Consider the following 22,468-nt stretch of genomic DNA (forward strand, 5'->3'; position numbering starts at 1 on the left):
CCTTTTTGGCAAACCAAGCAGGCGCACCATGCAAATCAACACTACAAGGAGGTATCACTTTGCATCAGTCCGAAGGGCCATCCTCACAAAGTGTAAAAACCAGAAGTGAAGGATTCGGCATGGAGAAAAGGGAGCCTTTTTACGTTGATTGTGGAAAGGTAAATTGCCAATGGCACTCTGGAGAAGTGTATTCTGTCTCCTAAAAAAAAATCTAAGAAACAAAGCTACAGAGCATATGGCACTTCCACCCATGGGCATATATCTTGGGAAAAGCAACACTCGACAGGACACAGGCACCACAACTTTTAGTGCTGGTCTGTTTACAAGAGCCTTGACTTGGATACAACCGAAATCTCCTTGGAAGGAAAACACGGATAAAGAAGATGTGATACTTATGTACAATGGAATATAACTCAGCCATGAAATCAATGAAATAAGGCCAGTTGCAGCAACTCAGGTGGACTTAGGTACGATCATTCTAAGTGACATAAGTCAGACAGAAAAAGAGACTTATCATAAGGTATCAGTTATAGGTGGAGTATCAAAATTGCTATATACGAACTAAATGTCAAGAGACACAGAATCACACATTTAGAAAACACACTTACGACCGCCAGAGTGCAAAGGTCGGTTGAGGTGAGGCATAAACCAGGAGTTTAAAATGAGCACAGATACCGTTCCACAGACCAAACAGGCAATCAACAAGGCTTATTCTAAAGCGCAAAGGACTAGACTCAGCACACCCTACACACCGGACCCTGACCCTGACCCTGACCCTAACAACCTTAACCCTAACCCTAACTTATAGGTGGCATCTAAACATGGATACAAATAAATCAACAAACTTACGAAACACAAACAGCGACACACATTTAGAAAACACAACTGTGGCTACGAAAGGGGGAAGGCGGGGTGGAGGGAGGCATAGACCAGGAGGTTGAAATTAGCATACATACCCTTCATGGACAATATAGGTAATCGACAAGGATCTAGTGTATAGCACATAGAACTCAACACATTGAAATCTCCAGAAGAGAATACATAAGACTGCTAAGAATATGGAAAAAAGTATGTAGATGTTTCTCTTTATGTGAACCAAGTGGATGTACACCAGAAAGGGACACAGCATTGTAAATCAGCTATAATCCACTATATAAAAATGATAAATTACAAAGAGAGAGAGAGAGAACTCCTTAGTAAATTCTTTCAGCAGCAGTGACCCAACCTGGAGTCCCATCATGTAGACCCAGAGCTGGCTAGGGCCCTAAGGCTGGACACTCCTGGCGCTGCGAGACACCTGGTAAGGGTGTGCCAGCAAATGCAGCCCCCTTGCAGTGGTACTGCCTGGTCCCCACTCCATGGGCCCCGTACCTCCAGGTGCAGGGGAGCCAACCTAGAGCTAGCCTAACCCTCTAACCCTGAACCTCTAACCTAGATCCTTCAACTCTGACCCTCAAAACCTCATCCTCTTAATGGACCTTCTAATACTGTCCCTAAGCCTCTAGCCCTGACCCTGACCCTATCTTCTCACCCTGAGCACTGAGGCTGAATTTTTTTTAATGAAATGTACAAGTCTTTTTTTTTTTTTTATGACTGCGTTGGGTCTGCATTGCTGCACGTAGGCTTTCTCTAGTTGCAGCGAGTGGGGGCTGCTCTTCGTTGCGGTGTGTGGCCTCCAGGCGCATGGACTTCAGTAGTCACAGCATGCAGGCTTAGTAGTTGTGACACGCGGGCCCTGGAGCACGCAGGCTTCAGCAGTTGCGGCGCGTGGGCTCAGTAGTTGTGGCTCGTGGGCTCTAGAGCGCAGGCTCAGTAGTTGTGGCGCACGGGCTTAGTTGCTCCGTGGCACGTGGGATCTTCCCGGCCCAGGGTTCGAACCCATGTCCCCTGCATCAGCAGGTGGATCCTCAACCACTGCACCACCAGGGAAGTCCCTGAGCCTGAATTTCAATCCTTAATCCTGACCCTCTAACTCTGAACCATACACTACTCCCTAACCCTAACCTCTGACCTGACCATGATCCTACACCACCTTTAACCCTTAACTATAGGCTCATATCAGAACAGACTAAAAATTTGAACCCTACTCCAATCCCCTGAAGTCGCATGAAGAAGCAGGTAACTCAGATACACTCATGCCTCACCTCTTCCCTACCTCCAATCTCCTTTCCCCACACCTAAGACCACCTTGCTTCCTTATCCTATAAGTACCTCAAGCCCCTTCCTTGCCTCTGGGGAGGTGGACTTCATATCATCACTTGGCTGCCTTGCAACCTCGGCATCTAAGCATGTGGCTTGCTGTGTGACGAACGAGCCTGGTTCCAAACACCATGAGTCCCTAAGCCTTAAGGCAGGGAAGCTTCTATAAAACACATCCTGCTGAAATAACTCCCAGAGACAGTTAGGATTAAGCATGTGACAAAGTCCAGAAAACAAGGGCTCTGTGCTCGCCGTGGGAAGACAACCGTCCCTGCAGAGCCTGCCACACACCTCCCACCACTCACTCAGGGCTACTGACTGCAGCGGCCTCCTGGCTTTGCTCGCACCACCCCAACCTGTGCTCTAACATGCTTACAGAAAAATGGCCTGTTGAAGTAAAAGCAGCATGGGCTGTCTGTAATATACTCTGCCACCAGAAAGGGCACCCTCACCCAACCGTGCTGGGACCCTGATCTCAGACTTCCAGCCTCCAGAACTGTGAGAAATACACTTGTATTGTTTATAAGCCACCTAAAATACCCAATTGGTGTTTTGTTATAGAAGCCCAGATGGATTAAAAGAATCAGCAACGGTGTTTAGGAAAAACTGGAATTTTAAATGAAAAAGAAAAAAAAAAGCTCACTTACTACAATAGCACCTCAATACTTTTAAGTCCGGACCACGACCCTCTGACCCTGACACTAAATCCTGACCCTGGCCCTGGCCTGACCCCAGCGCCAACCCTGAACCCTCATCCTCACCCCCGCTGCCCCACAAGATATAATGCCATTACCCAATATCTCTTATTTAACATTTTCACAATATGGGGAAATCGGGCCAAAAAACTCACCAGACTCTCTCCAGACGCCTATGTTCTCACGTAGCCAGACTTTGTCTGTTCCAACTTCCTGTGTTCAGTCACATATCATGCCTCCTCTAAGTGTGCTAGAATGGTACAGAATTCAGCAATAATACAAACAGTGAAAGAAAGCACATGATTCTAATTTTTTTGTTGTTGTTTTCTTTTTTTGCGGTACGCGGGCCTCTCTCTTGCGGAGCACAGGCTCCGGACGCGCAGGCTCAGCGGCCATGGCTCACGGGCCCAGCCGCTCCGCGGCATGTGGGATCTTCCCAGACCGGGGCACGAACCCGTGTCCCCTGCATCGGCAGGCAGACTCTCAACCACTGCGCCACCAGGGAAGCCCTGATGCTAACTTTTTAACGTTTATTTTAAAATATTTTTGGAAAAAAAAATGTAGCCAAGAATTTTAATTCCACACAGGAAACAGAAGCAATGCCAAGAAGGCTGAAGTGTCGTAACTACCTTTATTGGTATCTTTTGTATATCAGTTCATTAAAACCTTTGTTTCATATTTCTTGCATTAATCCCCTGAAAGTTCCAGATGGGCAAAAATATTTTTAAATACACAGCTGATTTCTACATTATATACTTAATATTTATAAATTTGTTATTTGTTTTGCACACGTCTATGGCTGTACTACTTTCAAGACGAAAGTCACATATAAAAATACAGACTAATCAAAACATAAAAGTCAGCCACTGTCTAGAATGTGGTTTACAATATAGAGCTTGCGGACAACACAGACTATATATATAATTCATCTGTTTGAAAACAGAAAGTAGTGTCTGAGACTGCCTCTGGAGAAAGATGCTGACACACAGGGAAACTCACTGATGATTCTCCTTTATGTTTATTAGATAGATCAATACCAAATTATTTCACATATATTATATTCAATATCTATATATATATATTGTAACCAAATTCTGGTTTAAAAGTCACAAACCAACAAGTAAATACAAAATGTTAAGGAAAGGTTTAACATATATAGGGGAAAACATGTCTTATGCCTCGTAAAGAGTTTTTACAATCTAGCATAAAGGCAAATGTGGTTGGAAAAAAAAGGAAATCCATATACAATTACAGAAAAAAATTTAGTCAAGCCACCTAATATAAAATATTTCAGATATCATGTCCAAAAGTGTCCACGTGTTGCAGAGGTCTCTACAAATCAATTAGAATAACGTCAACAAGATCTGCAAACTGAAGTATTAGCAAGTAAACGTGACTCATGCTTTTCTCTCTGAGACAATGAGGCCTGACTTCCAGTTAAAGGCAGGTAAACACAACTATGAAGAAACCCTTCTTTACAATAGCTTAACTATACCAATTTAGGGCAATATACACGCTTTCCCAGCTATGTGTGCACACAGTATTCTGTGATAAAATGACTCAGTTACTTAAAGAAAGCATAAATGGCAAAACAAAATAACCAGAACTCAGCGAAGCTGGTAAAACCACAGACATTGAAATCCAGCAACACCTGAGAGGCTAAGAGATAAAATTAATCATAAAATCTGGATGATTAATCCTCCATCAGCACTCTGATTTGGGGTTTAGTGTTAACATTTTATACTAGCCTTTGGTTAAAACTGAAAAGTATGAAAAGAACCAATGTTTTGGAAGAAGCAGTGTCACTTGTAAACATGCTGCCACCTAATTAAAAGGATGGCCTCTTCTTCTAGACCCATGACTTGATAAGACAGGAAGCTCTCAACACACAGCGCTGGAGAAGATGGATTCTACAAGTCAAACTCGAGTGAAACTGTTCTAATGCAATGTACTAAACACGAGTTTGTTCTTAGGAAAAATTACAAAACTAACAAATATTTTTCTCCAGAATTATAAAAGATAAAATCTATGAATCAGTACTGTAATGTGATTACAGAAAGATAGCCAACTGAAAAAAAAAAAAAAAAAAAAAACCCAACCCACAGGCCGTCTACATTGTCCCCAATCCATTTCCTGCAGCCAGTACTTCCCACCTGCTCTGAGGACTGAGCCTTAGACACCGTGACTGTATTTAAAGCTGAGTCAACAGTACTCTCTGTCTCTGGGGCAAAAGTAATGTAGCTCCTTACTTACACACAACACTTGTTTCATTCTTCAGGACTTTCCTTGAGGCGATTACTCAATGTTGGTTCTTTTAAAGGTAACAAAAGGTGTCAGAAAAAAATTCCTTGGAATTTATTTTGCAATTCCACAAAGACATCTGGCAATTTGATACATTCATTCCTCTCCTCAGCACAATTTTCCTTTTTTAAAATTACAACTGACAACTCACGTAAGATGTAATTAATTTACTTGAGAGGGCTTTTCAATCAAGTATCCACGTGCCAGATAACTAAAAGATTCAGTTAAATCTTTTTAATTAATCTTTTAATAAATCTTTTAATTACTCAGTGCCAGTAATTAAGAGGTTGATACCGTAAAATTCAAACTTGCACATAGGCATGTCCCACTCAGAAAAGATTTTAAACACTTACCAACTTGTGCTTTTTGTCTCACCTTTTATAAAAGAAACACAAGTTAATTTCAACTTCAGTTTTCCTTTCTGATGCAGACACGGGTACCTTGTGTAAGAAACGGTCTCCAGGCCACCTCCACGTGCAGACCTCAGCATTTCCTGAGAGTGTGAAGTCAACCCCTCCTCCAGGAGACTCTCACCCTTTTGAGACAACATTCTCCCTTGCACCTTATGTTTGTCAGACTGTGTTTACAGAAATCAGATGACTGGATGAAAACTCTCCAGGACAGTCAAGGACAGACGAGAAGACGAGACGCAGAGCGGGAGCCCCCTCCTTCTCCAGGGCACCTGCTGCGGGCGGCCCTCCAGGAAGGCTTGGCCTCCTCCCCTGGACCACAGACTTACTTTTCTCTGTAATAAAGCAGGTAGTACTTCAGGGGATCTGGCAGAGGGAGGCCCAGGACCTTCTCACGCAGGAAGTTCACCGGGGGCTCTGGCTTGGCGTCCGGCGGGCTTGTCACCTCTTCTTCTTGCCGCTCCTCTGCCAGGTCTCCGCAGCTGGTGTCGTCAGAGGGGTTGGAGATCCGACTGGCAAACACCTCTTTGTCCAAAAAGACAATAGTTTCCATTCGGCGGCGGCGAACTCTCCTTCGTTTAAACCTGGGAGTGTTCTTCAGTCCGTTCCCGTTTTTGTTCACAGCTTCCTGGTGGATGACCTTCTTAATGGTGCCCCGGATGGCAATGCGCGCCAGGTCCTGGAGGCTGCGAACCGCCAGGGGTGCTGTGCAGAGAGCGAGACCGTCAGCCTCAGCCTCGTGACACCACAAGGTCTAGACACCTGAGAAAATTCTAACCACATTTTCATTTACTGGCGTACTTACAAACACATTACAAGAATAGGACAGTGTTGTAGGCAAATGTTAATTATACTCTAATTTGCATTCATATGGTATTTTTCAAAAGATATTTTCAAATGCACTGACCTGTAAATCAGATAAGAAAAGGAAGCAGTACTGCTTGGCTAATCAATCAATGGAAGAATAAGAACCAGGGTTACAGCGTTTGGTTCTCTGACACCCGGCTTCATTTCCCTATTGGCCGTGTTCAGTGATGCATTGTCTCATCCAGTGGAAATACAGTGACCACATGGCTCTACAATTCTTTTATCTGTTTTAATATTTTCACAGTATTTCAGAAATTTAAGAATTTGTTCCTTTTTTATTAAAGTAGAGAAAAAGCAGTTCCAAAACATTTTTAAGAACAAAAATCCCAAAGCACATCAAGGAAAAATAAAATCTGGCAATTAAAGCTCAATTTAGGCCAATGTGTAGGCAATACACACACAGCAATATAACGGCTCCTCTGAGGGGAAGAGAATCATTAGGGGCCTTGACACTGAGAGTCAGCATCACTTCTTACCCCCCTGAACCTAACTTCTCCAAAAAAATAACCACCCAAACTATGCGGAGGACTCCTCTGTCGCCCACGTCTCTCACCAGAATCACAGAGGCCCGAGCAAAACCTGCTCAGCGCCCAATGCCCTGGAGGCGCCCCGGCTCGCAGCACCCTCCTCCCCTTTGTCAGGACACGGGGGCCCTGCACTCGCCCGCCCCTCACACCCCCACATGGCCTCCTGCTCGGCCGCATGGCAGCACTCCTCCCCCGCCACCCCACTTGCTGTTGCCCCCTCCTCAGACCTCCCAAGAGCCAGCTCTGGCCTCTCCAGCTCACCCCGAGGTGCCATCGGTGGGGGCCACCTCATCCCCTGGCCTCTTCCTCTTCCACCCTGCCTGGCGGGCTCCTCTCCGCTTATGCCTGTTAGTCTTTGGTTTGACATCCATCCCATGGCTTCAAATAACACAGAGCAGCCAAAGGCTCCCCGGGCTCTAACCCAGTCCTGCTGGGGTCAGAGCTTCCTGCAGCCCCACCTCCATAACATGGCAGCCACCTCAGGCCCATGTCCTTCCTCAGAAAGGCCCTACACGCCTCCTGAGTCCCTGCCACTGTAGAGCCCAGTGTCTCAGCTTCAGTCTTTATCTCCTGCCCAGAAAATCCCAGTGGCCTCCTGACCAGCTCAGCCTGCAGTCTGGTCGCTCACCCATCCATCCGAGAGCTGACCCCATCCCCTGTGCAGCACACAACCGCATCCTCACGGCCTCGATGTGCACTGCCCTCATCAACGTCACTCTACTCGTCTAAGAGCCTCTGGTCCGGGAGACAAAACTCCAAGTTCACTTCCGGAGCCCTGACGAGCATCGACACTGTTCACTCTGCCACACTGGCTTTGAAGCCCTGGCCTCAAAACCCGCATCTCGGGTACCCTCCACGTCTTCATGATTCTTACCCAGGCATGATCAAGACACTTGTCGTAGATCCCACCTGTGGCCTCACCTTCTGAAGCTCGGCAGGGGCTCTGGAAGGCAGTGCCCCCCCGCCCGCGGGCAGGCCTGCCTACCCACTCTGGTGGGATTTTCAGGGAGCACACATCTGACAAATTCACCCTCCCCTGACCACCAGGGAATCCAGAATACGGAGGTGCCACATCTTCTATTTAGAGTTTTTTGAGGGGGGGGTTGTTTTTTATTTTTTGGCTGCGTTGGGTCTTCGTTGCTGCGCGCGGGCTTTCTCTAGTTGCGGCGAGCGGGGGCTACTCTTCATTGCAGTGCGCAGGATTCTCACTGCAGTGTCTTCTCTTATTACAGAGCACGGGCTCTAGACACGTGGGCTTCAATAGTTGTGGCTCGCAGGCTCTAGGGCGCAGGCTCAGTAGTTGTGGCGCACGGGCTTAGTTGCTCCGCAGCATGTGGGATCTTCCCGGGCCAGGGCTCGAACCCATGTCCCCTGCATTGGCAGGTGGATTCTTAACCACTGTGCCACCAGGGAAGTCCCCACATCTTCTACTTAAAACCTGGGACGGACTCTACCACCTACATGATAAAGTTGGGTCTAACCCACCTGCCCACCTCATGTTCCCACGACCCCCACTCTGGCGAGCTCCTCTCCGCTTATGCCTATCAATCCTTGGTTTGACAACCATCCCGTGGCTTCAAATAACACAGAGCAGCCAAAGGCTGCTAACCCTAACCCTAACCCTAACCCTGGACGTCCCCGGCGTACATCTCCCACACACCAGGGACGTCCAGCTCACGGCCAGTGTGCCTCTGCTCATGCTTCTCTTCCCTTTTCTCTCTTTCTAGGGAGTTCCTTTTCATCCTTGAATATCAAGCACAAACATCCTAAAATAATCCAAAATAGGCTAAAAGTAGACTATAATTTTTTGAGTGATTTTTAAAAAATCACTTGTAAAACTTTAAAGGCCTCAATGGTGGAAAAGTGTTCTTTAACATTAAAAGGTTTCTTATGAATTTTATTTCTCTTCCAATTCTAACGACAGTAAAAAGATCTAAAGAGTAATTAAGAATCTTCATACTTACGTAACTGGACAAGTCTTGATTTTCCTGACTCTGACTGGCAGGGCTGGATCAGTGGAGCAAAAGAAACAGCCAGAATCTTTTTTGTTTCCCAGGCAGAAGGACCAGTCCGAGTTATCTTAGTCAACTATCCCAAAGACAAAACGAGGACATTCAAAAGATTTGACTACTGGTAGTGTCTATTTAAATATAATCATTCCTGTACACAACCTAAAAAAACACAGACACTAACAATGAAAAAACCTGACAATATGGGCCTCTAATGCGATGTGACAAGAATTACACATAACGTAATGATATTCTTGCAAATATACTCAAGCTTCTAGTACAGAAAATATATATAACAGGGAAAGAAGTTAACGGGTAACAAGAGGAAGCAACCAGAGAAGGGATGTGGGGATTCTGATGAGACGGCCTCCTTGGACTCTACAAAAAACGTCCGTGTGGCGGGGGAAATGTAAGAAGATGGGGCGATTCTCAAGTCCAAGTCGTCAGAGACCCTCACAACCCGCTGCGATACTCCAGCCTAGACGGAGTCCTGGGCTGTGGTTTCTGGAGGGTGGGAACTGGAAAAAGACCATCTTGCCCCACTGAACAGCAGCAGGAACCTCTCTAAGGCAAATGGCCTGATTTCTTCAACAAATAAATTGCAAGAAAGGAGGAAAACTTAGAGATTAACAACACTGAAGAGATAATCCACCAAGTGCAGTGCACAGCCCTAAATGGGGTCTCATTCAAGTAAGCTGTTCAATCTGATTTTGAGACAATCAGGAAAACCTGAACACTAGCTGGACATTTCAAGATATTAAGGAATTACTATTAATTTTTTTAGGTTGGTAATGGTTTTGTTATGAAGTTTAAAAACACAGAGCCCTTATCTTTTGCAGGTACAAACTGAAATATTGAAGAATACATATATTTTTTATTAAGGACATTCACTACAGTCTTTACATAACAGTAACTAACAATAAAAACGACACACAACCTAATGTCTGATTATAGGAGCCAGATAATTAACTGGTCAATGGTTCAACCGGCTACCACATAAGCACTAAAAAATGATGATGTGGAATATTAAGTAACTTAAAATTATATTCACATATTAACTACAACACCTTAGTGTACAATAACCTTTCTGAAAGGATACAAACTAAGAGGAGAGTGCTACAAGAATCACATGCTAACAGTCATGAGGGACTGTGAATAGTTTTTCTTAATGTTCATATCTTCTGGATTTTCTAAAATAAATAATTACTTTTCAAACAAAATGAATTTAATGCTAATATTTTAAAACTGAAGAAAATTTCACCAAAACGCACAATCTCCTAACATTTATCATTTCTGTTTTTCCTCGTTGTTTGTGACGGATAGGTTGCTCATTTATTGCAATCTGTTTTTCCAAAGAAACACAGTATCTAAAACATACAGAAACATGCATAGCAAAGTAGACCTGGACAAGATTCCCACTCAGCAAGGGATTCTGTAAAGTACCCTCCACCATGGAATTTAACAATTAGACTAGCTACCAAAATAGAATTACTCTAAGAATTTTTTTTATGTGTACGGTAATTCCAATACTAGCAAAAGCATAAAAGAATAGCTTTTAGGGGGCGGGGGGAGGAGGGGGAGAGGACAGAAAAGAGGAGGAGGAGAGAGAGGGCGGCAGGTCAGCCTTGCAGTGCAGGCTCTGGGATGCCCGCCTGAGTCAGGACCTGCCCCACCCTGGCTGCCTCTACGGCCTGTCTCCTCATCGGTGAAATGGAGGGCATTGTTACAAGAGTTAGGAAGGAGAGTGCACGTCAGCTCCCCGGAACCGACCTTGGCAGGCAGCTAAGTGTGCAAAACCGTGGGTTACACGGGGACCTGACCTTCTCTTCCAGCGGCATGACCAGGACGCCCCCGACTTTGAGGAGGCTCTTCATGTACCCCTCGTGCTGCTTCTGCACGCCTGCCCCGCAGTACACCCGGTCATACTGAGAGCAGCCTGGAGAGATCTCCAGGCAATTGCCGGTGACGAAGGACGGCTCGCAGAAGTCAAACCTGAAGCAAACAATGTTTTCCACAACTCAATATGTCACATTAGAACAAGCCTACATGGCAAATCTACACTAAACACGGGTATGTTTTCATCGCACAATCCCAGAGCAACACAGCAAAATCAGAGGCCGAAGCTGGACGCCAGACTTCAGAAAGAATTACGCGAGTAATAATCAGAACGCTAGAAATTCCAAACCAAATATTATGAAAGTCAGTATCATAAGTGCAATCCAAGCTTACATCAGCCAAGCTCCAAGCATCACTATTGGCTATTGTTATTATCTTATTTTATTATCTTCTATCTTTATTATCTTATTCAAGATCTACTAACCGAGTAAAAAGAGGGAAAATTATATTTGGTTTTTCTAAAATTTTTACTCCCTAAAATATGAACTTTAATGCTTTGCTTTACAATGCAAGAGCTAGCTACATGGTGCCATTTAAAAACAAATGTGGGGCCTCCCTGGTGGTCCAGTGGTTAAGATTCTGTGCTCCCAACGCAGGGGACCCGGGTTTGATCCCTGGTCAGGGAACTAAGGTTCCACATACTGCAACTAAGCCCACGCACCACAACTAGAGAAGCCCGCACGCCGCAACCAGAAAGCCTACACAGCCAAAATCAATAAATAAATTTAAAATAAAAAAATAAAGATAAATGCAACAATTCCATTTTACAAACAAGTAGGCGATAAAATGTTGTCTCTACTGGAAACACGAAAATTGGGAAAAATTAACATTCTATTTGTTCTCTTATACTGGTGAGAAATTACTTTCAGGTATCATAATTAAAAAACCTGGACTGCCCTGGTGGCGCAGTGGTTAAGAATCCGCCTGCCAATGCAGGGGACACGGGTTCGAGCCCTGGTCTGGGAAGATCTCACATGCCGCGGAGCAACTAAGCCCGTGCGCCACAACGACTGAGCCTGCACTCTAAAGCCCGTGAGCCACAACTAGTGAGCCTGTGTGCCACCACTTGAGCCCACGTGCCACACCTTCTGAAGCCGTGCACCTAGAGCCCGTGCTCCACAAGCCACCACAGTGAGAAGCCCGCGCACCGCAACGAAGACCCAACGTAGCCATAAATAAATAAATAAATAAATAAATTTGCAAAGAAACTAAAGATTAATAAACAAGTTAAAAACATAAGGCCCTTACAAACACAAAGTATTTTAAGAAGAATTAGAACAGATTCACATGTATCCCTGCCTCTCCTGCCCCAGCTCGGTCATGTGTCCTGGAACACGCACAGTAGCCGACTGACGTCTTTCCGTCTAACCCACGTCTCAGCTATCAGCTATAGGTGAGCCCCGGGCCATGGCCCGGTGTGGCCCTACCTGTCGAAGCTGTCACTGGTCCTGATGAAGGCGTCCAGCCGCTGCTCCGCATACTGTGTCACATCTGAATGGAGTTCCACGCCGTGGTTCACCCCAAAAGGACCTACGCGGGTGCAGGGCAGGAAGAAGACATGCAGCATGAGGGCGAGAACCCCTGCCCTTTATTCCTCTTTCGTAGGCTGCAACACACTTGAGTTGGCACCTGTAATTACAGAAATACACGGCACTGGGCCGACATCGCCCAACCCAGTGTTCAAATGTGCAGGCTGGCCTCTGCTCACCACATCATCAGGACTCTTTCTCACAGCTTCCTAAAGCCTGGACCGCCCTGTCCTCAAGCTTCTAAGGAATCATGTGAAAATGTAAAAAAGCCAAGGCCTCTAACCAGGAGTTCAAAGTGCCACGAATGAATTAAAGAAGAAACATGTATTTGCAAATGGAAGTGGACACGGGCCCGTTTTCCATCAACGGGCTCCCCAAACACTCAGATGTGGTCTTTAATTCTCACAAAATAGGTTTAAATCGTCATCAAAATAAAACTATAATTCCAAAATCAAAATGAAACTTTCTTTAACCAAAAGAAATTGATCAGTAACTGGAAATAAAGCTGTGAGAAGAGTCAGGAGCCCACGTGATGAAACTGCTTCCTCCACATACAAATGCCCCTGGGTTAAATCTCAGTGAGAACTATTGACACAAACAGCTTCATTAAACCTCTGTGTTGTAAGAATCCATTTGCATGAAGGTCGGACTTCCCTGGTGGCGCAGTGGTTAAGAATCCACCTGCCGGGCTTCCCTGGTGGCGCAGTGCTTGAGAGTCCGCCTGCCGATGCAGGGGACACGGGTTGGTGCCCCGGTCCGGGAAGATCCCACATGCCACGGAGCAACTAAGCCCGTGCGTCACAACTACTGAGCCTGTGCTCTAGAGGCCGTGAGCCACAAATACTGAGCCCGCGTGCCACAACTACTGAAGCCCATGCGCCCAGAGCCCGTGCTCCGCAACGAGAAGCCACCGCAATGAGAAGCCCACGCACCGCAATGAAGAGTAGCCCCCGCTCACCACAACTAGAGAAAGCCACATGCAGCAACGAAGACCCAACGCAGCCAAACATTTTTTTTAATAAAAAATAAAAATAGGGCTTCCCTGGTGGCGCAGTGGTTGGGAGTCTGCCTGCCAGTGCAGGGTACACGGGTTCGAGCCCTGGTCCGGGAGGATCCCACATGCCGCGGAGCAGCTGGGCCCGTGAGCCACGGCTGCTGAGCCTGCGCTCTGGAGCCCGCAAGCCACAGGTGCTGAGCCCACTTGCCGCAACTGCTGGGGCCCGCACGCCTGGAGCCCGTGCTCCGCAGCAGGACAGGCCACCGCAGTGAGAGGCCCGCGCACCGCAACGAGGAGCGGCCCCCGCTCACTGCAGCTGGAGAGGGCCCTCGCACAGTGGCGAAGACACGATGCAGTCAAAAATAAATTTTAAAAAAGATGCAAAAAAGAAATTAAAAAATAAAATAAATTAAATTGAATTAAATTAAAATAAAAACACTTGTATGAAGGTCAAAACAGGTAACGCTCATCTGTGTGATGGAGGTGAGCATCCTCCCCCTTCTGGAGGGGTGGGGTCCTGCTACGGGGCGGTGGCCATGAGAAACTCTGGGGCACAGACTCGACTCTGCATCTTGTTCTGGGTGATGGTTACATGGAGGTGGATGTAAAAACTCACCAAGTTCCACGCTTCACACTTGGTACTTTACTATGGGTAAGTTATACCTCAATTTAAAAAAATCATGTGAAAATAAACAGGGCACGTAGGGCTTTATTTAAAAGACATACAGGGACTTCCCTGGCAGTCCAGTGGTTAAGACTTCGCCTTCCAATGCAGGGGGTGCAGGTTCGTTCCCTAGTTGGGGTGCTAAGATCCCACACGCCTCATGGCCAAGAAACCAAAACATAAAACAGAAGCAATTCCGTAACAAGTTCAATAAAGACTTTAAAAATGGCCCACATCAAAAAAATCTTATAAAAAAAATAAATAAAAGACATACATATAAAGTCACAGGGCAGCATTCAACCCTACAGTCCAACAGAAATACTGGTAAATGCAACCATCTGTGCACCCACAGCTTTGCATTCTGCCACTTGGTTCATCTGGCCCCTTCCTGGTGCAGCAGCCTGGCCCCAGGCCCAGGCCTTCCTGCCTCTGCTGGATGACTCACACGCTCTCCTTTCTCAACACCTGTCATGTACAGAGCTGCTGCTAAAACATTCTCTCATCAAAACACAGCCTACAGGCGTCCCTGGTGGCTCAGTGGTTAAGAATCCGCCTGCCAATGCCGGGGACACAGGTTCGAGCCCTGGTCCAGGAAGATCCCACATACTGCAGAGCAACTAAGTCCATGCGCCACAACTGCTGAGCCTGTGCTCTGGAGCCCACGAGCCACAACTACTGAGCCTGCGTGCCACACCCACTGAAGTCCACTCACCTAGAGCCCACGCTCTGCAACAAGAGAAGCCACCACAATGAGAAGTCTGCACACCGCAACAAAAGTAGCCCTCGCTCGCCGCAACTAGAGAAAGCCCGCCCACAGCCAAGACCCAACGCGGCCAAAAATAAATAAATAAAATACCTAAATAAAATATCATTAAAAAAAGATTAAACATAGTTATAAAAAGCAAAAACACAGCCTACTTGAGAAGTCACATTTCCAGTATTTATATCACATCCACATTATTCCGTTTCCATCCCCACTGCTCTCTTGGTCACTTGCCAGAGACCAAGAAAGCTTGCTTTTTTTTCCCATTCATCATGTTCTCATTAGCCCCTCACCTCTGTTAGACACTTATTGAGGACACACCTCCTATTTCCCAAGAAGCTTCACACCAGACTAAAAACACATATCCCCTGACCCACCCCAATAAAAAGAGAACTAAAAGCAGAGGGAGTGCAGGAGGCGGTCAGGACGGTGGCACCAAAGACACAACACGGAAACTAGTCCCACAAGGCCCCCAAGCAGAGCAGCACACGACATCACACGACACTTTCAGGTTAAGCTGACAAGTGCTGCATCCTCCCCACCGCCAACTGGGACCTCAAGAAGGGAGCGCCCTCAGCAAAGGGGTGGAGCCACAGAATGAGCACAGGAATGTGGCAGAAAGGGGACACGGTTCAGAGCCGGGCAGAAAGGCTGCGGTCAGAGAATAAGAGCCCCTAAGTCAGATGAAACACTCCAAGCCTCACATCTGCAGGCACGGGGAGGCCAGCAAGGTTTTCACCTCTGCAGTGATCTGCACGAAGCACCGTCACGGCTGAATGAACCAGACAGGGAGGCCCAGGACACACAGCATCCAGACAGTGAACACAGTCCAGTGCGCGCAGCTTTCTCCCTGCAGATCCAAGATGTCTACCCGTGAATGCAAACTCTCAAGTTACCTCCTTCAAATACATCAAAGCAGCACGCAGTGTCCACTGCAGCCGAAAACACAGCTTTCCTTCCTTCAGAACTCTCCTCTCCTAGTATCTAGTGAAATTCCCAAGAAAGAGGGGATTCAGAAAAGACAAACAACAACATCAACTGTAAGCCATTTCTTTATAACTTCTACACAACATCAAGTGCAGCAGGGCAGCTGAGGTTTACTTTAAGTCATCTTTTCCTGAGCATTTCATTTCTTTTCAATAGCATTTCTAATCTCATCAGTTTGATATCCTGACCACCTTATCCTTAGCTCCTCCAATTTTTCAGCTCCACCAGAGGGAATTACAATTCACTAATTCCAGAATGATGAATAACCCGGGCTCCCTTTGCAAAGCAGTTTCAATCCAAGACAAGTTAAATTCAAAAAGCATTTAGCTTAAAAAAAAATTCCCATTTAATAATCTGAGGGTAGCAATTTATAGCCTAAAGTCAGATGATCAGAATCTCAAAACTTCAGCAAATTCTAAAGTATATGAACTTATGAAGAAACCAAAAGTTTCATTCCATATCCACAAAAAGCAACTGTTACTGCTAAGATTTTCTTAAGTGCCTATATCAGCCACAAAGAAACAATCTTGGGATGGACCGCTAATGATTTAAATATGAATTTAAAGCCGTTATTGAAATCGCCAATATTTGGAATCTTATACTGACCTAGTAATGATGTTAAGATACTTAAGCTGAAAGCTCTGATATTTAGCAAACCTGGGAAAACAGGCTAAATGGCTTCAAATGAGATAACTTGTGAAATCCTTCCCATCCCTGAAATATATTTAAAATAAACAACTTACAAGTATTAACTTTTTTAGTATTAAAACAAAAAGTGCTTGGAAGAACTTTAACTTCCAGGGGACTTTAAAGTTAACTATTCCCAGTTTAGAGACCATGACAGGGCGGGCTGAGTGACTGGATTAATCGAGAAATGACCATGAGGTCCAGATTTATACGATCTCTAGGTCCTCTGTTGTCCAAAAGGAGGGTGTGCCGATCAGATGTTGGAGGCGCAGGCTGGCGGGACAGGAAAGCTGCAGAAGGACCCTGCTATTCCTTACGGGGATTTCTCGATTAATCCAATCACCCCCCCACCCAGGGACTGTGTGGACACCACGACGGCTGGGAAGGCCGAGAGCAGTTACAACTCGGTCCCCACAAAAGGACACGCTGCCGGCAGGCTCTCCCTCCTACACGTGGGACAGAGCCAGACTCACCGAGGATGAGCCCCACCATGGAGCTGAGGTAGCCAGTGCCGCTGCCCAGGTTCAGGAAGGAAAGGCCAGGCTGCAGGTCCAGGGCCTCCATCACCTCTGAGTAGATGCACGGAGCGGAGAGGTGGATGTTACCGTGCTTCCACGCCAAGTCTTTATACGCGTTCTCCTTAAATTCTTCGAGGTAATAGTCTGCGCGGTCAATAGCTCGGAAGGCCTGCTCCACCAGTTCAGAGCGGATGTACTGCGCCTCCTTCAAATTGTCTATCAGCTCGTCGTTGTCCTCACCAGCACTCACGGCGCCTCCCATCTTCGAGACCACGTTTACAGAAAGCTGCCGTTTTAAAATTTTTAAAAGAGCAAGTCATACTAAAGGTTAGAGGAGAGCAATAGGAGTCCTAAACACTTACCAACTTCAGATTCTGAATTCTGAAAGTAATACAGATGGAATATATGTATTCAACACCCACCCCCCCACCCTATCCCCCTCCACTCCCAAGAATGCCAGAGTCAAAACAAAAAAGTTAAATTTGAAATTCAATTATATCCATCCAAAAATAAGTTTGTAGTTTATAGTATCGACTGAATACAAATGAACATGCAATCCCTAAAACATAGTTGACAACTTAAAAACATCATTAAAGCATGAATTCAAAACTTTACTAAAAGTCATCATTCTAGAAAGTCAAGCATTTAGGATTAAAATCATCTTGAATATACACCTATCTCTTTTTTTTTTAAGATTTTTTTGTTTTTTTTTTTTTGGTCGGGTCTTAGGGCTGCATGCGGGCTCTTTCATTGCGTTATGCAGGCTTCTCTCTAGTTGTGGCATGTGGGTTTTCTCTCTCTAGTTGTGGCGCGCAGGCTCCAGGGCAAGTGGGCTCTGTAGTTTGCAGCACTCAGGCTCTCTAGTTGAGGCACACGAGCTCAGTGGTTATGGTACCGGGCTTAGTTGCCCCGCTGCATGTGGGATCTTAGTTCCCCGACCAGGGATCAAACCTGCGTCCCTTGCATTGTAAGGCGGATTCTTTACCACTGGACCACCATGGAAATCCTGAACATGTATCTATCTTAACAGGTATATATCCACATATGGAAAAATCATTGAATGTAAACATAAAAAGAGAGCAGATATGTCTACTAGAAAATCATTCCAAGATCAACCTCTTTGAATATTTCAAGTGCTGTAGATCCTTTTTTTTGGTACATAAATCTTCAAAAGCAAAAGAAAATTTTTTTAATTCAGGTCAACAAATAATAAAGTTATTCATTGTTCATTTGACATTCAAACTTAACTGCTGTCTTATATTTTATCTAGCAACTCCACATCCCACATACGCATAAACATCAAGTCAAGCAATCCATTCAATCTCTGATTTGGACGTTCTGATGTACAAATTCAGGCAAAAACAACATCCACAAAACCCTCTTCCCCGAGAAACATATTGTGACAAACACCTCACTGTAACAAACACAGCAGCCGTCTCAAGGCTACAGCTTCAGAGCAAGAGAAGCTGCTACTAGAACTCCCTCAACTCCTCGACATGCCTACTACACAACCTTTCCAGCTCGTCAACATCGGAAAGTACATTTCCGCTCTCCTCCCAACCGCCTTCAAGAAGACAAAGTAACAGCATGTGCTCCCCTCTAAGCCGGCTACCAAAACACCACGTACCCTCCTCTAGTTCACAGGGAAAATGCTCCTTCACCTGTAGAGGTTTTACTCTTCCTAAACAACTCCAATTTTATACTTACCCGAGGGACTTTTACTTCAAATAAAATGGTAATGTTTACAAAACATTTGCTATAAATTGCTGGGAAAAAAGAAAACAGCACTGACTTGCCGGTGGTCCAGCGGTAAGACTCTGCGCTCCCAACGCAGGGGGCCCAGATTTGATCCCTGGTCGGGGAACTGGATCCCACATACTTGCCACAACTAAGAGTCTGCATGCCACAACTAAGAGTTCCAAACACACACACCCCACACACAAAACTGGCAATTGCGGTGGGAGAGATTTCCCCAGGAATGAAAGCCACCGACCACACAGATTAATCTTCAGCTTCTCACAAGGACACAAAATGTGTGAAAGGTGGGACTTTTAATACAAACGCTCTTCTATTTTATGGCTGGAACAGTTCATGTTCATCGGCAAGATTTTAGAGCTGAAGACTTCCCTGGTGGCACAGTGATTAAGAATCTGCCTGCCAACGCAGGGGATGTGGGTTCGAGCCCTGAGCCAGGAAGATCCCACATGACACAGAGCAACTAAGCAACTACCGAGCCTGCGCGCCACAACTAGTGAGCCCATATGCTGCAACTACTGAAGCCCGCATGCCCTGGGGCCCATGCTCCACAACAAGAGAAGCCACCGCAATGAGAAGCCCGTGCACCACAACGAAGAGTAGTCCCCACTCGCCTCAACTAGAGAAAGCCCACACGCAGCAACGAAGACCCAACGCAGCCATAAATAAAAAATTTTTATTTAATTTAAAAAATAAAAAATACGTAAAATAAAGATTTTAGAGCTGAATATCAGACTTCCAAATCACTAGGATCTTCCAATTATTAGATTCTCACCCCCATTTTAAACTGTTTCAGAGACCTTGCTGGTTACAGTCCACGGCCAGTTAACTTAGCCAGATGGGATAAGGTGCTAATGAGGTCAAGTTTAATCCTGGATGAGCCACTTAGTTCTGAGGCTAAAGCCTTTACCCCTAGTCTTGGACAGTCATCTTAAAATTTGGGTCACTAGTTAAAAGTTGAGTCATGTTTGCTTGCTTTAGGGAAATGTCTGGCACCCACACATCCTCCAGGGTGGATCTGAAAGCCACCTCTTCACCCAGAAGCCCGCAAAGTATAATGTTCTATCGTCAGAAAGCAAACACGAAGTATATGTTGGGTGTGTTTCATTGTCTACCAAGTATTTATCCCTTATTTTCAACTTTGCCTCACTTTGAAAGTTTATTCCACGTGCAAAGGCTAGCTTTTTAGTAAAACTAGCAACTAACTGCAACCTTTTTACAGGCACCACCTGCCAGTCACGACCTCATCTTGGCTTTACAACACTATCAGGCATATTGGGACTGAGAAGTCACTCCGCTCATGATGACACACCAGTGTGGAAGGACAGGGCTGCCATTCAACCCCGGGCCTATATTCTCTACCCCACACCAAATACAGCTTTAAACAGTTCTCAAGGGAGCAAAACTCTTTGCCAATGAACACACTGGTCATCTCTCTCCAAAATGACAGACTAAATAACTGTGTGGTAACCCTATCTGCTGCCACTGGTAGGCTGCACGGGATAACCTGTAGGATCTGATATTTACTATTAACTCTCCCGGGCAATCTAACCCTCCCTCACACTGCAAACAATCACTGCTTATTACTGACCATGAATGTGATCAGTCCTAACGCCACCAAAAACACCAACAACAGGTTAAGAGATGTCCTTGCCAAACCAAATCTGGACCTACAAGCCACTCAAATTCAATTTTTCAAAGTAATGGCAAGTCATTTTTCGGATGCTGCACTCGACTATACTTTGCAACCCTGAATTCACCGCTCCGCAGTAACCGGGCACCACCCAAGAAAGCCTTCCTCTAATGCTGCTTCTTCCAAAACCAGCCGTTAAGGGCACAGGGAGGAGACGGCTGAGCAGGAGGAGGCATCGGAAGGTCTCAGGTGGACAATGGAGGAGGCTGTGACAGTGGCCAGGCTAACAGAGCATGAAGCTCTGATACCCGGGGCCAAGATTCAAGTCGACGCTGGGTTTATCAGGCTACTTATTAAGGCAACACGGACAAAGTAATTCAGCTGGAAGATGAGTTGGGGAGAAGGAACCAAAACCACAACCCCTGCCGCAGGCATAATGGAAGAAAGGGAGACTTTTTCATTTTGAAAACCAAAACTCTTACAAGGAATGCAGAGGGACTTTTTTTCCCAAATACTTGAAAGGCTGCCATATACACACTATACATGAGCCTGATAAAAGCCAGGCCAGTGGAACACGTGTTGGATGGAGATAATTTCTACTAAACACACAAAAAAAAGCTTTCTAAAACTGGAACTGAAAATACTGACACGTTGTCAGAACGAGGAGTCTCTCCCCGCCAGGGACGTCCCGCGCCAAGTACAAACAGGGAGGGGGCCCAGGCGCTGGTCTCAGGAGCCGAAACCCACCGTCTCCAAGGGCCCCTCCCACCCTAGCGTATGGCTCTATTTCCCCCCCGCAGAGCCACAAGTTCGGACTTGTTTATACAGGAACCTGCCGGTCTACCCAACACTGAGAATGCAGTTGTTCACTTCAGCCCCTCCTTGGCCAAAAAGAACGAAGAAAACGTTGACAGGCACATGAGCAAAGGGGGGAGATAAAAGACTTCTCTGATGTGCAAACATCAACTTGGGAGACACAGGCCCTCGCAAACACAAACAAAACACACGCCCCAAAGCCCGGCGAGCTCTCCTTTCCCAACCGAACGCCTCTTTCAGGTCTTGCCTGAAGCTAAATCCCCAAGGCTTGAAGGGCCAATACTTCCTTAACAGACTCTATCACCTTCTGAAAAGGTACAACCTGTCTCAAATCTTGGTAACTCTCCACTTGCCGTGCTAATTGCAAATGTTTCCTACTTAGTAAGTTAGGGACGAGCTACGCGTCTGGAGAGTTAAGTCAACCCAAGGGATGTAAGCAATGCGCACCTGGAGAGACCTCGGAAACCCCCGGAACACTGACGGGCGGACCCCCGGGCTGGGGGGGAGCGGGGACGGGAGACGCCTGGGACGCGGAGGGGTGTTTATGCTTGGGGGTGGGGGACGAGGGGACAGCGGAAAAGGACAGGAAGACGCGGAGAGGAGAGGGCGGCCCTGGGGGAGGGTCCAGGAGCCCGGGACGAGGGGAAGGGGAGGGGTGGAGAGGAAGGAGAGAGGGGGAGGGGGACGAGGGGCCGCACCGCCCCCCATACCCCGCTACAGACCGGGCCGAGGGCGGCGGCGGCGGCGGCGGCTCAGTACCTCCTGGCTCGGCGGGCCCGCGGGATCGGCCGCTGGGCCGCACCTGCAGCTCTTCTGGCGCCCCTGGCCAGTCCGCCTCCCACTACGCAGCCCCGACCTCCGCCGCCGTAAACATCCACCGCCCCACTGCGCCTGCGCGCCCGAACGCCCTACTGCGCGTGCGCCCGGGTCCAGCGCTTAAAGGGGCAAGGGCGCAGCGGTGGGCCCCATCCAGACGTCCCTGCCGACCATGCGCTCCGCTGGGAGGCGGAAGTCAAAGGGCAGCCGCAGGTGAGCGTTATCTCTTCCGCGCCCCACCGCGAGCCAGGACTCAGCTGTGACCACGACAGGCAGGGCTCACTCCTTGGAAGTGACCTTCCAGGAGGGGACCGACCGGTGAGGAAGAAATGAAAACACAGGGGATGGACAGTAACTGGCGGCAGCGGCGGCTGCTGCGGCTTGGATGACACGGAAGGG

General features: G+C 46.7%; 1 protein-coding gene across 2 annotated transcripts; it reads right to left on the reverse strand.

The window, feature by feature from the left end:
- Positions 1 to 3,511: 3,511 nt before the first annotated feature.
- PCMTD2 (protein-L-isoaspartate (D-aspartate) O-methyltransferase domain containing 2) lies at positions 3,512 to 22,125 on the reverse strand. Of its 2 annotated transcripts, none has more exons than XM_081256519.1 (6): positions 22,013 to 22,125; positions 17,005 to 17,335; positions 12,332 to 12,434; positions 10,829 to 11,000; positions 8,964 to 9,087; positions 3,512 to 6,310 (listed from the first exon to the last, which is right to left on the reverse strand). In XM_081256519.1, exons 2-6 carry the CDS (start codon positions 17,309 to 17,311, stop codon positions 5,931 to 5,933), a joined length of 1,086 nt encoding a protein of 361 aa, XP_081112645.1. In that variant the 5' UTR covers positions 17,312 to 17,335; positions 22,013 to 22,125; the 3' UTR covers positions 3,512 to 5,930. The 2 variants fall into 2 exon arrangements, with proteins under 2 accessions (XP_081112645.1, XP_081112644.1); XM_081256518.1 differs by having other exon boundaries at positions 21,976 to 22,071.
- Between the last annotated feature and the right edge of the window lie 343 nt (positions 22,126 to 22,468).

The sequence above is a fragment of the Mesoplodon bidens genome (assembly GCF_964165515.1).
Source record: "Mesoplodon bidens genome assembly, chromosome: 15".
NCBI classification, from domain to species: Eukaryota; Metazoa; Chordata; class Mammalia; order Artiodactyla; family Ziphiidae; genus Mesoplodon; species Mesoplodon bidens.